Source organism: Meleagris gallopavo, chromosome 31, assembly GCF_905368555.1.
Source record: "Meleagris gallopavo chromosome 31, MGAL_WU_HG_1.1, whole genome shotgun sequence".
NCBI lineage: Eukaryota > Metazoa > Chordata > Aves > Galliformes > Phasianidae > Meleagris > Meleagris gallopavo.
Window position 1 is genome coordinate 1,015,472 of NC_139434.1, and position 15,880 is coordinate 1,031,351.

Sequence of the window (15,880 nt, forward strand, 5' to 3'; positions counted from 1 at the left end):
AAGTCAATATGACCTGAAAATCCCCAGCTGGGGACGGGCGGGCGACGTGATTTATTCTATTAATAAGGCAGGGATAAATGCTGAATGCATTTTTGGTGGCCGCAGAGGCTGGGGCAGCAGTGGGACGCGGAGGGCACAGACCCCCTTTGACAGAGCGCTCCCTCCGTGGCTTTTTCGGAAGGAAAACAAAGGGCAGCGTTGAGCTCGGGCCACAAACTGCACTTCTGGAAAGGGGGGAAGAACTGAGAGCCTCCGAAATGAGAGCGGAGGGAGCTCAGCACGAGCTGCAAAGGGCCTTCGGCTCCCATTCGCTGCAGCGTTAAGAGAAAGCTGGGGCTGTTTCCTCCCTCTGCCTCGCCGAGCACTGAACTGCCTCTGTCTGCCCAGCGCCCCGACCTGCTGAGAGGGTTTATTTTAACGAGAAGTGAATGATGCAGAGCAGCCTTCCCCCCCAAAGCAGAGCTCGCAGCCCGTCCTGCAGCGGGCGGACAGGGCAGCACCACGGATGCAGACGAAGGAAAGAAAACAGGTTTTTGGATTTGGTGGTTTTGTTTTCTTTTTTCTCCTCTCAGATCTTTACTTGCAGTAAAAGATAGAAAAAGGTAATAAATGGAACTCGGTACAAAACACACAGAGGGGAGAGGGAGGATCCAAACCAGCGTACAAAGAACACAACCTGGCAGGCGCGAAGGAGGGCGAAGTTTTGTACAAAACTACTGCTTACAGGTACAGAAAATGTATAAAACGTTACTCCCCCCCCCCCCCCCAACATCTGGAGACAAAAATACAAAAGTGGACATTATTCCATTCTTTCCTTAGGCTTATAAAGGTTATGTACACGAGAGAACAGAACCAGGGGCAGCTGCAGGGGAAGCCTGGCACGCACCGCCGCTTCCTCCCACATCGCCACCGAGAATAAATTAAAACAGGGGAAAGGATCAGCACAGCCCATCGGAGCAAAACCTCCAGGAGCCTCGAGGGCCCCCAGTCCCAACTGCTGCTTTGAGTGCTTCTAAATGTTTCCCTTCTCCCGCTGGTTGGATGGGGATGCAGAGCCTCAGCTCCGAGCACCACGGATCCCTTGAGAAGCACTCGGCTGAACGCTGCAGCCTCTGCCCTGCTGTCAGCATTCAGCCCCCCCCCCCTCCTCCCCCCAACGCCCCCGACCACGGGTGAAACATGTGCAAAATATCAGGGAGAGAGGAGCGATTCATTCTGCTGGGCCGGGGCTGCCGGGCGAGGACAAAGGTGGCAAAGCCTCAACCCCCGCCAGGAGGAGAAGGGAATGGTGCAGATTTTGTTCTTTGTTGCTCTGAAAAACTGCCTGGAAACAGATATATGTGCAGAAGCAGCCGGTGGTGCGTCGGCTTCACTCTACAGTCAAAAGTGTACCTGAAGTTTCTGTAAACAGTCGATGCTCCACAATGGGGAGATGGGGTCCACGGGCAGAAAAGTGGCTCTGCAAAAATGAAGTGACACACAGAGCCCCCAGCAGCTCCTGCAGAGCCACTCAGGACACCCCCAGAGCTGCCCCACAAAACGCTGGCTGTGAGAACACAACGGGGGGGGAACACAGAGGGAGAAGATGCAGCAGAAACGCTCCGGATCAGAGCCACCTCCATTGGCAAAAAGGGGCTGAACCCTTCCCTGTTTTAACAGATGGAGATCCAAGCTGCTCACCTCACACTGGATTTTAAGGGCAAATCCTCCCTGCATCTGCCCCAAATACACTTTTGCCCACATCACTCAGAAGGGAGCAGAGCTCTCTGAGCGTGCTGAGCACCCGGACCCACATAAGTGCTTTCTCCTCCCCCGAATTCCTCCCCCCTGCCCCCCCAAGCACACACCCCAGAGTCACACCATCAGCACAAAGCTGGCTGCAAAAAGGGCTGAAAAAGCAGAAAAATAAGAGAGGAGTTCCTCCCATGGCCAAAGCTGCCCCCCTTGAATCTCAGCACCTGAAAATGCTTGTAAAAATAGGTCTCGAAATACAAAAAAAAAAAAAAAAAAAAAAAAAAAAAGGCAAGTGTGCTTCTGAACATTTCTATTGCGCATTGGTCCGTGAACGGTGGTTTTTATCAAAAATAACAGAGTTCATTTGCTGTTTCTTTGAGCCCTGGGCTGAGCAGAGCACAGCGGGGCATTTCTGGGGCAGCCGCACGAGGCGGCGCCGGGCATCAGAGCAGCTTGCGGTGCAGGATTTCCCAGGCCATCCGCTTCCGGAAATAGGGCATGTGTTGCTTTGGAGGGGGAAAAAAGACAAAGAAAACAAACATCAGTGCATCCTCAGCATCTCCTGGGGCAGCTTTTGTAGGGGAAGCCTTTCTTGGAGGGGGGGGGGGGGGTGGGAGGTGAGACTTTGAGGTTATTGAAAACAAAGCGGTGAATGAGAATTCAGAATTAACATCGCTTCAGTGAGATTCCCTGATCACAAAACACTCATGCAGGGGATGCTCCACGGGGGCTGACATCAGGTAATCCCAAATTCCTTCGGATTCAGGCTACAATGACCCGCTTTCATTACAGCTATGACTGGGACCCATTATGGGCTGACGTCGGTGACGTGGCTGCGTGTTTTAAGAGAAGACATGAGGAGGGCTCTTGAGGAATTTGGCGTGGTAGGAAGAACTGCCCCAGCGCCCCGTGTCGGCTCCGCTCCGAGGAATGGCAATTCGATCCCCACTGGGGGGCTTCAAACCAAGGGAGAAGGGAGCAAAAGGCATTTGGAAGCATCAGAACGGGTGCAAATACGCACCCCGAGCACGTGGCACGCGTCAGGGCGGGGATTACCTGAGTGAAGTTGATGGGTTTGTCTTTGGTAATGCAGTCGGCGTATTTGCAGGCAAACATCCCGCAGTCGCTGCCGTTCATCTGCTGTGGGATCTCCTGGAATGAGAGGACACAGAGCTGAGCATCGCGCCCTCGAGTCGGAGCCCTCCTGTCTGCTGGGAGAACCAGCAGCTCCCAGCAAAGGGCCTCCCCCAAACGAAGAGCAGGTGGGAGCTGCACAGCAAACGGGAGCTGAGGACAAGAGGGTGGGTGAGCCCCGTGCAGCAGGAATGGAGGGGCGCTGGGGCTCCCCCCCATGTCCTCCCCGCAGGGCTGGATGGGAAACTGCAGCAGAGCAGCCTGCCATCGAAGACCTGTGATTTGCTCACCCCCTACAGTTACCACGAGCACAGATCTGCCAGGAAAAAGCAGCCAAGGACAAAAGCAAGGACCAACCCAGACCCCTTCCGCACACCTTGACTGCACAAACCCACCTGGCTCTTCTTACTCAGCAACGACCACCCGTTGGTGTCGAATTCTTTCCTTTTCTTATCAAGGCTTTCCTGTTTTAAGTACTGCCTGTAGGAATGAGAGAATGAAAGAAAAAGAAAAAAAAAAAAAAAAGCTTATTTAGAAAAACAGGCAGAACTAGCCAGAACGCTATATGTCAGTTTACCTAAAGTGTCCTCTGCCATGTTTGCAGAATTAATGCAAAATGGAAGTCCAATATTTTCTTCTCGGTATCGGTCATTTTAATAAGGGCTCTGTAGACCCGGGCTTTGAGGCTGTCCAAAGAAGGACCGAGCAGAACCCAAAAACTCATCCAAAACAAGTACCTGCCAAGCAGAGAGTCAAAACCACAAATAAACCAGGGAGCACAAATCTAATTCATTGCAGGGTGACTCAGAGCAGAGCAAAGCTCAGCAGCCACCGGGCTGCTCAGCACTCTGCAAATGGAGCCTTGTGCTCAAGGAGACGTCTGGGATGGCTTCCGACACGTCCTGAGTCGCTGCCTCTCATCTTTTGAGGATCTTGCTTCGCAGAAACAGAGATGGCAGCAGATGTGTCAGAACCATAAGAGCGTCCCAGCAGCTCTGCAACAATCGCCCTGTGTGTGAGGCACCAAAGCACAGCACGGAGCTGCTCTGCAGGCTGGCAGCAGGTCGGACACGCTGGCAGATGTTCTTCCAGAGCTCTTCCTCCTGGTTTCCCTTCCGACACTGATCTGAGGTTTTCCTCACTACGGTGGGACAAACTGAGAGCGCTTTCAAGAAGAGACACATCAGGAGCTGAGAGACAAAAATGAGCCCAGCAGCCCTGATTTTCTCAAATGAGGTCTAAGAATGGAGGGGAAGGGATGCAGCCACAAGGACCCCCGCAGCCAGCTCTCAGACAGCCCCTCACGTGTGCTCTGCTCTTTCCCACGTAGACACAAACACCTTGTGCCATTTCCTTTACTGGGATGGATGGAAGGGGAGCTCAAGAAGGGCACTGACACGAATGTTCGCTATTGTCTCCTTGGGTGACCTCAAGAGCTGGGCCCAAGGTATTCTTCAGGGCCTAAAGGTTGGCTGCCACGTCAACAAGTGGCTTTCAGGTTTGTAGATGCCCTCATTTCATCTTGGTTAAGGACTGAGATGATGTGCGAAAACCACCTGGTTTCTATTTGGCATCTTCTCAAAACAATTTGAGAGTCTTCTCACTGCTGCTGCTGTGATCAGGAAGCTTGGAAAGGAGCAGAGGGGGCAATAGAGCCACCTGGCACGGACATGGCTTTGGTCACCAGTGAGGGGAGATGTGCCATCTTTTGGAAGCGTGATCCCCAAAGACTTGGCTATAAACCATCTCACCACGAGAAAACTCCAAAACAAGATGGGAGAAGGGGGGCACGCAGCCCACAGATGAGCCCAAGAGACGCGGGGGCAAGCTGGGCACGTTGGCTCCACAGCTCCAAATAAAAAGGGAAAAGAATACGCACGTGGCTCAAGGAAAGCTTTAGGCAAGTCAGAGGAAAAGCACTTACAGACGAGGGCAGACCTCTCTGAAGGCCTGAAGTGCCCTGAGATGAGCCCTTCCAAAGCTAGTGTAGCTGCTGGGGAAGTCACACTCCCGAGGGTCAGAGCTGCCACCTGCTCAGCACCACCATCCCCCTGCAGGATGCTGACCCCAGGCACATCAGAGACACAGAAGGAAGCAACAGAAAGAGCAGCAGAACCACACAGCATGGAGAGCCCCTCTCTCACCATCACATCTCTACAAAAGAGCCAGAAGTAGGTTTTGCTGGGTGTAAAAATGACGAGAAGAGAAGCCTCCCTTCCAGCCATCCCCCAAGACTCCATCAGGTCCAGACAAATGTTTTCTATCAGCCCTCATTAGCTGGACACACGCTCAGAGCCCAGTTTCCCAGCACAGGGGCTGCTGGCTGCCAGCAGCTGCTGTAATTGCTCTGGGGAAGCTCTGCTGGGCTGCTTTGACTGCTGCAGTTTGGACAAGACAACATCAGCAGGGGGTAAATCCCAGAACAGAAAAACTTTCATTGAGCATTACAAGTCTCCATATCTCACACCCAAAAATACCCTCGTGGATAGAAAGGAAGCTCCTTGCAGCAAGTTCAAAGTAAGGGTGAGCTGAATATCTGCAACCACAACACAAACACGGCACAAATGTTAATTAACAGCCTCACTTCAAAACAGAACAGGAACAAAAATCCTGGCAGTTACTGCCTGCCACCAGAACCCGCTCAAATCCTCAGATAAAGCAAAGAGCAGCACAGCACAGCCCAGGGAAGGGCTGCAGCCCACAGGGATCCGGGATGAGCACCACAGGATGCTGAGTGCAGAGCAGTGCTGCCCACAGAGCAGGGATGGAGCTGAGCGCGAGACTCCGTCTGGCACGGAGGGAAGAAAGCTGTCAGATTTACACAGCGTGGGTTGGGCAATCCGGTGCTTTCTGCCTCCCCTTCTGCTTTATCTGCAGCTATCACAAACCCACAGCTCCACTGCCAACACACACAGAGCAGCAGGAGGTTCTGAGCTGTCTTCTCAAAGAGCAAGGCACCAACCCGCCAAGCACAGCTCACAGTTCCTTGTGACCATCACCTCTGCTGCTTCCCAGAAGCAACCTCCAGCAAGCTGGCAGGCACACGGAACAGAGAGCATCACCACACGGCGCTGATCCCGCCTGGGTGACAGCTTGAACAACTTCCTAAGGAGGTAACTGAAGGAAAAATGCCTCAGCTTCAACCTGTGAGCCTGCCCTGGGAGGCAGGACTTCGTTGTGCCAGGTGAAGACCTCGAGGAGAGAAGCCTGACACAAAAGGCTTTTAAACATGATTAACTTGCCAAATCAGAAACCAGTACGCCTGACACCCCCTATCAAACACCGCAGGCTTTTCATCTCATTTTCCTGAACCTGAAGGTGGATTTTTGCCCTCTACACCTCACGCGCAAAATCCTGAGCAGGTGTCTCGAGGAATTATTGAAATCAACAACTGCAAATGTCTAAAAGCCCTGAAGAAAACGGCACACGAAGGTGAGCACTTCCAGTGCTGCTGCTAGCAGGAGATAAGATTTCACAGGCAGGACCAGCTTTGCGTGCTCTACCCCTTAAGCCTTCCTCCTCCAGCACCAGTACAGCAGAATCAAGTAACTGACTGTAACAGGTTGGTTTACATCTGCTCCAGTGCACGACCTTCCAGCAGCGCCAACACGCTGCTTTTCCTCAAGGAAAAGCCCCGACAAAGCAGGGGCAGCTTTCTGGAAACTCTCTCCAGGACTCACAGCCAAGCTGTGTGAAAGCCCAGATGCCAAACCAGGCACAGCAGCAAGGCCCAGCTACCAGGCTGCAAACATCTGCAGTCCCTGCAGCACCCAGCGGGCATTGTTTGCATCCACTTCCCTCTAAGGTCTGGCTAGTTGTGAGACACTCACCACCTTTAGGAAGCTCTAAAGATTGAAAGCATGAAAGGGTCACTAACCATGAATAGGACCTCCGTCCCTTCTTCCCGGAGTGATCCTCCCACTGCATTCAACCAATAAAAGCCTCCTAAAAGGAAACAGAGGGAAAACAATTACGTCCAGGGCAACAGTGACCTGAAATCCTGGGTCTCTACCACCGATCCTGCACGGGACCATACACCTCGTATCCTCTGGTGCTCACTACAGCCAGCTTGGAGACTTGCCTCCTCACCCCAGGCCCCTAAATGAACTGCAGATGGGACTCCTGCGTCCCCCTCTCACCTCCCAGGTGCTTTGCCTCACCAGCTGTCCGTGCTTTGTTCCTCAGACTCAAAGAAATTTGGGCTGAAAGGAGCCAATTTCACCCAGATCATCCCTGCCCCAAGGCAGGCCAGCTCTGCTTGCATCACTCTCAGACAAACGTTGAAGAAAGAGGTACAAGGAACACAGCAAAGCTAGGAAACACTGCTCTGAGCCATTTCAAAAGATCTCATACGTTTCCATTTCCTCCCTTCAAACCAACACAACGCTGCAGAAAACGGGAAACAACCATTTTTTACAGTTATTTAAATAAGCCCAGTATGTGCAGCCTGCAGAACACCTGAACTGGAAAAGGCACTAAATGGACTGGAAGTGATTAAATGGCATTTGTCTCCTGTCTGCCTTTATCATCATTAACATTCCTCGACTGAATGAGTGGCACCTCTGCTGACAAACTCAACCTCACGCCAGAAGACTCGGGATCAGGTTCCCAATCGACATCAGAGCTGAGATGAGAAACAGAACTGAAGGACGACCCGGGGTCAGCACTGCAAAAACAGAGGGGCCAGCAACTGCGATTCATTAATCACTTTGGAATCTGATTTGCATCAGCCTGACGGCCCTGCATGACAACGTGCCGTAGGGAAACGGCCTTTTTCCTCCCCTGGGAGGAGCAGCTCATTTTTAGCGTGCTCCCAACAACTGCTTCCAAAGATGGGAAAACGCAGCACCAAGCTGCCCAGTTCTGAATTAGCCAGGCAAGCACCTCTCCTCTACGAGAGGTCAGCAGAGCCAGGAGCCAGCTTCACTCCCACCCACAGCATTGCCTGGGAGGGTGAAAGCAAGACCCCTGGGGTCTGAACTCAAGAAGAGCAGCTGCCATCCAGCCCCATTTGGAGGCACGGGGTGTCCTGGTGGAGCTCAGATCTGCACAAACCTTCATCCACGTTCTGATCCGAGACTCTCCCGCGCCCTACAGCACCACTGTGCTTCTTCAGGAGCTCCTTGAAACAAAGGGCCAAATTACTGAGCTGTTCTTTGCCACAGAGAGGAAAAGTCTCCAGCTGTGGAATGGCTGGAAGATGCCACTTCTTCCAGCAGCTGCAGGACCTCTGATCCTCAGGGTCTGAGACATTGGTTTCCGCCTAAAGATGATGCCCAGGAAGGCTGGCAGCGCATGATGCCCTTAACAGAACGGGTCTGACACCTGTTTATACCTGCACAAGGAACAGCAGGCTCACTGAGGGATTTTCTGCAAAGACAGAATCTATGCAGGACTCTCTTGCAGACCAACTTTGTAACGGGGATGCATCAGCAGTGCGTGGTGAAACCAAGCAAGAGAACCAGAACGCTCCTCACTCCCCCTCTCAGGCCCAGACAGGGACTGCTCCCACACACCAGCCGGCGCTTTGCAACCTGTGCACACCAAGGAGCCACCTGGATTTTAACAGGTACAACTCAAGTGTTACTCACAACAGTATCCTGCAGGCTTCGCTGTTAATTCCACCCATGGAGTCGTAGTAGGTGATGGTCTTTTTCCTGAAATCGACCACCTACACAGAGAGATTCGTTACAGAATTAGCAATGCAGAAGACAAGAAGCTCGCCCCTATGCCAGGACGGATGCTTTGTGAGCCAAAGCCTTTGTTAAAAGGAAGTTTAAAACCACTTCAGAGCATTGAAGGGTTTGTAACTTCGTTTGCGACTTCGTTTGCAACTTCCTCGGCACGCCACAGCCCCCCAGACCTCCCTGTGCTACCAGGTTATTTCAGCACTCAGATCTCTCCGTCAGGCTCTCCTCAGAGCAGCCCAGTCGAACACAAGAGCACTGTTATCTGCACTGTCCCAGCAGCAGACCGACAGATCTGCTTACAGAAGGCTCTGCCCCACCTGACGTCTGTGCGCTGAGCTCTGTGCCTTGTGGCCCCACGTTCCATTTTCACACCACCCACCCCTGCTGGGCCTGAGGGTCGAAGGGATGAAGCAGAAGGAATCTGAGAGGCCACACGTGATCCAGCACTGCCCAGGTGCCACGAGAAGGGACGTAACACACCGGGGCAGGAGGCACAAAAAGCTGCACCCTATCGTTTGTCTGCATCTTTCTGAAGCCATCCCACAGCAGTGCCTCTAAAGGCAAATTGTGGGAACGTGGAAATGAGATCCTTCCCCAGAGAGCAGGCAACAACCTGATGTGAACCTCACAGCTTTTTTTTTTTTCCTTCTTGAAGACTAAAGTCAAAGACAAGACAGACAGCAAACCTGCAGCTCCCTTCTCCCTCCTCCCTTTGTGTTCTGCTTTTAGCCATGAATGTGCATCTTCCCCCTCCCCACACCCAAACCCCTCCCTGCAGAGCCATGAAATGCTGTGATTCAGTCACAGGTGACTTTTTAGGACGGTCTGCTCCGTAACAGAAGCACTCACTGCTAGGCACCAGTGCACTCCCAGATGAATAGGCACCAAGAGGAGATCCACTGAGAAGATATCCACTTTTTTAGTCCATCTTTTCACAGCTTGGTACCCCGCTGTTTTCAATTTGGTGAAGAAGAAAGTATTGAATGCATGAACTGCTGGTAAACCCTTTTCTTTGCTCCGCTCCATCAGCAAATTCATATAGAAATTAATTATCTGGGGGGGGGAAAAAAAAAAGAATTATTTTCACCTCCACTGCCACACTGTAGAACTGCCTCTGCCAGGATTTACAGCAGCTCAAACACTTGAAACCTTTCAAAAAAAAAAAATCCAGAAATATTTAAGCACACAGTGCCCCTAAGATTAAGCTTTACAAGTTCTGCCCTGATGGCATCCATTGCCAATTCTTCCCACCCCACTATTACTATTTTTACAAGTGCCTGCTCTACACGGGGATTTCTCCTGAGCACAAAGCACAGCACTGTTGTCCCATTCTGACTTCCTCAGGCAAGGAGAGGGCAGACATCTGCTCACTTCAAACCACTTTAAACCAAGTCCCAGTGGCACAGCACAGACTGCTCACCTCATCGTTGAGCCAGTTCAGATTATTGAGGGTCTGAATGTCTTTCCGGGTGATCGTTAACCGAAAAGCTTCGCTGAGGACCTCGTCCTGATTTCCTCCTCGGAATACATTCTTGATTTCCTTTTCCATTTCCTAGAGGGAGAACACAGAGTTGGAAGGGAGAGCTCCTACTGTAGCCATCACAAGGGCTACATTCAAACCCCCCATTTGTTCTTTGTTCCTCAAAGGATAAACCCACTGCAAAACACACAACAAAAGGTCGCAGCTATCAGCGACTCAGAAAATGATGTCTGTGTTCAGAAGCACATCCACGCAGATGGCTGACTCTGTCCACCACACAAAGATTTACCTCTGTGATTTCAGGGAACTCCTCTTCACCATCAGCTGACTTGGCACCCTCTTTCTTTTCTGGGACCACAGTGACTGGGATTTCCTTCTCAAGAGGCACACGAAGGTTCAAATCCACCAGGTCCTGCACCGAGTGCTCCTGCTCCTGCAAACGCTGAAGGGGAGACCTCTGGATTACACAGAGGAAAGGAGCCACCTCCATGGGGCTCGTGAAGAAGCCTCGTGGAGCCAATTGTTCCAGGAGATGCAGAAAGGGGCAGCATCCAGCCTGGCCACAGTGCTACTGCCACAGCAAGGAGAAGTAACAAAGCCACTGGATGTGAGAGCGCAGATTTTTGCCATTCTCTTCCCTATCAGCTTACTACTCTGTGGTTTGAAGTTCTGACTCAGAGACTGCTCATTCAGTAACTGTTCTCTCACCTGGCTCTGCAGCTGTAAGGCCAGAGCTTTCTGCTCCTCAATCTGCCGCCACCTCTCCCGAGCTCGCGAGTCGTAGACGCTGGTCCTGAAAAGCACAGTTTGAACAAGGCAGCATTTAGAAATACACGAGCACTTGTGACAGGAAAACAAAGCAGAAAACATCTACTTACAATTCCTTGATCCATAGTTCTGCCTGGAAGAACGGGAGGCTAGAAAGGGGAGAAGGACACGCGTAAGCATTCTCCTTTGCATGGAAAGTAATTGCCTGAAAACCAATTTGTGAGTAATATCTGAGGACATCTTTATTCTAAGAGTGATAAGAGCTACAGACAGATCTGACAGCGATTTGCATCCCGGTCTCCAGAAAGAGATTGATGCATCACTCTCCAGCGCTGGTATCTATGGCAAACTGCTCTCCCTTTGTGAAGCATTCACAAAGTCACAGTTCATCTGCAATCTCACCTCTCAGTGAAACCAAAAAAGACTTTGTGAACTTCCCCCTGCCCTTGTTTGCTCTAGATGCAATTTACAGCCTCTCACCTTGGAGCTGAGGTTCTGGAATCCTTTACTTTGAGCAAAATGACCGAGTCTGATCCTACAGAGGACAAAATTGAGGAATATTGTTATTCTTACAATTACTACCGAGTTACCAAACTGTGCTGAAGCCCAAGTACAGAGAAGGAGAGAATAAGTGCTTTCACCACATACATTTGACTGCTTGTTTGCTCTTGGTTTTTACCTTCAGACTGAGTGTTGGATGCTGGTAGATTTTCTTGCTGATGCTGGGCTGTGGAGTTATGGGACTCGAAGATATTGGAGGGATAGCTGGGCGTGGAGTAGAGCGGTGGTTTGTGCGATGGCTGCTCCTGCGCCCCGAGAATGCTGGTTGCTGAGCTGGCTGGTGCAATGCTGTGAGCTTCAAACAGCTTCGAGTTCTTGCTGGGAGTTTCTTTCAATACAGTTTTGCTGGAATTTGAGCACCTGGACCTAGGAACAATAGAAAGTTAGTTCCCAGAGAATGCATGCATAGAGAATACGTACTCTGTGCTGGAAATGAGCATTTTACATAACTCACAGATGGAAGGGGAAAAGCGAAGAGGGCTTGGACGTAGAAAACTGCTTTCCTGTGACCATCTGAAGCAACTGCCTGTAGATCTCTCGCTCTTCCTCTCGAACAGTCTGCAGAGAAACAACCAGAGTACTCTACCACGGTTTAAACAAAGACACCACGCACGAGGAAGTCGAAACGCTCTTGTTCTGTCAGACGGGGGGAGAGAATCCAGCACAAGGCAGACCCGCCTCGAGCTCTTTGCGATGCTCAGAAGCAACCAGCTCAGATGGAGCCAGCCACTGAGGAGCCTCCCACCCACCCAACCTTTGCTTTTACCTCCTCCGCAGTGCTGATGAAGCGCCGTGGAGTTTTCTTTGGGCTGAGCAGGCTGCGGCGGCACGGCCCGCTCCAGGAAGGGCTCTGGGCAGGTTTGATTGGAAACGCTGACCCATGGCAATGGTGGTTGGACTTCCCTACAAAACTGTTGGAGGTCCCACTGCGAGGAGAAACAAAACAGGTTCCTTTGGTTTCATGCTTGCTCGAGTCCGTAACCTCATTCTCCCCCATCCCTCAAAATCAGTCGAGAACCGAGTTATCCAACTCGGATCAGAAATTAGTATTTTATTTGAGTTTTTAGCACTGAAGCCTGGCTCTCCATCAGCTCGATCCAAAGGCACAGATGCCAGATTGTGCAGCCGGGCAGATGCCGGCAGGTGGCACTGCGAGGCCGAGGAAGCACAGCCTGGAAACCCCGAGCAAGACCTTCCCGCCAGATCCAACAGCTCCCCCTCTTCCCATCCACATCCACAAAATGGCTGAATCTCGCCTTGAGAAAAACCTCTGCATTCTCTTTTACAGAAACTGATGCTCTTCTCTCACCTCGATTCTCCCCCACTCCCACGGGTCAGGCTCACTTCACAGCCCGTTCAAAATCTCTGGGTTGATTTGGAATTTATCCCACTGAAATTAATTTTATAAACATTCTCCATTACAGGGATTTTCCAGAGGAGTAAGATTTGCACTGATTGGAAAGGCACTGCCCTACTGGGGAAAAACTCCTTTACAGGCAGCTGCACACAAAGCTCCTGCATCACACGCACTAAGCAGGACAGAACCACATCATGCCACGTCCCTCCTGGCTTCCCAGCAGCATAACCTCTTTCGGTACACCAAGGTTACTCTCCAAACCCCCATTTTCCCTCCTCCATCACACCCACTGCTGGGAAGAGCCTCACAAACATCTGAGCCTCTGTGCTGCTTCTGATCTGCAGCAAACACCTCCTGCTGAGAGGTCAGAAGAGGTTTCCTTGGTTGGTCAAAGCACAACCCGTTATTTTTTTCCCCCCACAAGAATGGAATTTCTCTGCCAGCTGCGTGTGGAAAACACCCACCCTGTGGGTGAAGGTGGATGCAGAACAGCCCTCACACACCTGGGGTTTTTGCGAGCCTCGAGGTAAGAGCCACGGCTCAGCCTCAGCTTTGGCAGCGCAGCACTTGGGGTGGGCACCAGACCCCTCCACTGCCCGTTGGTGCTGCACCCAAACCCCTGTGGCTCTCCTGCTGTCCGGTAGGTCTCAGGGCACGGGACTTCTGCAAGTGAGAAATGAGGCAGCTGTTAATAAAGAGGAATGTCTCCCTACCTGTGTTGCTGTGAGGAGGAAACAGGGGAAAAAAAAATAAAAAACACTTAAGGGGGAAAAAAAGAGAGTATCTTACCTTGGCTGAAATTGAGAGCGCATGAGGCATTTCCAGCTGGGCAAGCAAAGCTGCTGGTCTTGTTTGGTAAAAACTGCGGGGAGAGATTGCAGGTTTTTATTAGAAAAGTGCACAGCTCTGAATTTTAAACCCCAGGCAGTTCCTGTCCCTCCACCACCTAGCTATCATTAGTAATTGCTGATAGAAAGGTACCAGAAAACACCTGTGTCAGCCTGACAACACAGCACGTTGTTGGAAAGGTGCTAACGAGCCTCCCTTCTCCCTCTAAAATCCCCTCTGCCCCGTGTGATCTCACTTTCCATGAAAAGAGAAAAAACAAACATCATTTCCACATTACTACAGGGCAAAAAAAAAAAAAAAAAACAGCCTCCAGGCTACGCTGCCTCTGGCCAACTCATCAAGGCACAACAGGCCCACAGGCACATAAAGACCCAGTGCAAATTTCACCAACAAACTTCGATCTTTGCTTAGGATGCTAATCAGCAATTAGCACAAACAGGGGTCTTGCAGCACGCCTCTGCTCAGGAAGCATTCAGTGTTAGGAACACCAGGCACTTGGTGTGACTGCTGCTTGAAATGCCCCACTGCTTTTGAATAAAGCAAAAGTGTCCTGTTGCAAAGGAGCTACAAAAATGGAGCACGGCTGCCTGGCTCCTTGACAACTAACCTAAAGTTCTGCACTATGACTGAGAGCATCGTGCAAATGTGTCCCAAGCACTGTCAGGCACAGGGCATCACTCGCCTCCCTGGGAAGCTTATCCCAGCGTCTGACCTCCCTCATGGTAAAGAGGTTTTCCTTCAGTACAGTCAGAACCCCCCAGCACAGCCCTGTTCCTCTCCCACGTTCTGTCACCACTCACCAAAGGAGATGAGCACCTGCCTCCCCATTCCCCTCCTCGGGGCACAGCAGAGAGCAGTGAAGTCACCCCTCAGTCCCCTCCCCTCCATTCTACACAACCCCAGCATCGTTACAGACCACGCTTATCAAACAGCCACGTTTATCAAACAGCCTGACTTCCACACTGTTACCTTCCTCTGGAACCTTCCAAAGACCTCAGCGCCCGTTTCACACCGCAGAACCCAGAACCGAGCCCAGAACCCCACCGGACACATAAAAGGCCCCCCCTCCCTCCCTCTTTGGAGCCGCGGGGCACGGAGCGCTGCCAACCTTGGTGTCGGGCGGGCAGAGCGCGTCCCTCAGCCCGGCCCGGGGCGGCAGGGGGAAGGCCTTGAACCCCGAGCCGCGGCCGGCGGAGTCCCGGGTCTCCATCCTCATCGGGTCCGCGCGGCCATGTGGGGTCGGTGCAGCGTCCGGAGGCTGCGGAGCGGGGCGGCTTCTGCCCTGGGATCGGGATTTCCTTTAGGAGCAAAGGAAACGCTGCGGAAAACGGAGCGTCCCCGGCAGACCTCGCACCCAACAGCGGGAAACGGCGAGGGGAAACGGCCGGAGCCCCGAGCAGAGGAGCGGCCCCGGGGCGAGCGGGGTTCCGCGGTTCGGCTGCACGGAGAGGCCGCGCGGCTGCAGGCCGGGTTACCGGGGCCACGGGCCCGGGGGGGCTCGGGTACCGGGAGGCGCGGATCCCGCCGCCCGCCGGAAGGAGCCGAGGCGCAGCCCCGAGCCCAGGCCGCTCCTTCACTCGTCCCCCGCCTGCTCTTACCGGAAGCGGCCCCAACGCGCGCGCGTTTCCCGGGTTTGGCGGCAACGGCTGCAACGGCAGCTGCCGGCAACGAGGCGGACGGAAGGGGAAGTTGGCGCCGCCGGAAGTGACGCCATGATGTGGCGGAAGCCGCTCGCGCGCTCTCTGGCGGGCGGCAGAGAGCACCCCCTGGCGGCCTGGAGGGGGAGGGGAGGCCTTGGGGGGGGCGGTGTACGGGATGGGGGGGGCATGGAGGAGCTGTGGGAGCGCCCGATGGCGGGAGACAGCCTATGTGGGGGGGGGGGGGTATGGGAACCTATGGGGGTCTATGGGAGTCTACGGGGGCCTGTGGGGGTCTATGGGGCCTATGGGGACCTATGGGGGTCTGTGGGAGCCTATGGGGGTCTGTGGGAGCCTATGGGGGTCTATGCGGCCTGTGGGGGCCAATGGAGGCCTGTGGGGACTTATGGGGGTCTATGGAGGCTTATGGGGACCTATGGGGGTCTATGGGAGCCCATGGGGGTCTATGGGGCCTATGGGGGCTTATGGGGGTCTATGGGAGCCCATGGGGGTCTATGGGGCATATGGGGGTCTATGGAGGCCAATGGGGGCCTATGAGGGCTTATGGGGGTCTGTGGGGGGTCTATGGGGGGCCAAGGGGGTCTATGGGGCCTTTGGGGGACAATGGGGGCCTATGAGGGCTTACGGGGGTCTATAGGGCCTATGGGGG

The 15,880-nt window shown here is 52.9% G+C and overlaps 1 protein-coding gene across 4 annotated transcripts; it reads right to left on the reverse strand.

Annotated features, from left to right (window-relative positions):
- Positions 1-530: 530 nt before the first annotated feature.
- SENP1 (SUMO specific peptidase 1) lies at positions 531-15,313 on the reverse strand. 4 transcript variants are annotated; one of them, XM_085212308.1, is made up of 17 exons: positions 15,172-15,313; positions 14,682-14,871; positions 13,514-13,586; positions 13,228-13,387; positions 12,134-12,293; positions 11,822-11,925; positions 11,486-11,733; positions 11,287-11,341; positions 10,917-10,955; positions 10,747-10,831; positions 10,328-10,480; positions 9,979-10,110; positions 9,408-9,611; positions 8,460-8,539; positions 3,264-3,348; positions 2,791-2,886; positions 531-2,240 (listed from the first exon to the last, which is right to left on the reverse strand). In XM_085212308.1, exons 1-17 carry the CDS (start codon positions 15,285-15,287, stop codon positions 2,178-2,180), a joined length of 2,043 nt encoding a protein of 680 aa, XP_085068434.1. In that variant the 5' UTR covers positions 15,288-15,313; the 3' UTR covers positions 531-2,177. The 4 variants fall into 4 exon arrangements, 3 of the variants coding, with proteins under 3 accessions (XP_085068434.1, XP_085068435.1, XP_085068433.1); XM_085212309.1 differs by lacking the exon at positions 531-2,240 and adding an exon at positions 2,272-2,690 and having other exon boundaries at positions 14,682-14,855; positions 15,172-15,286; XM_085212307.1 differs by lacking the exon at positions 531-2,240 and adding an exon at positions 2,273-2,690.
- Between the last annotated feature and the right edge of the window lie 567 nt (positions 15,314-15,880).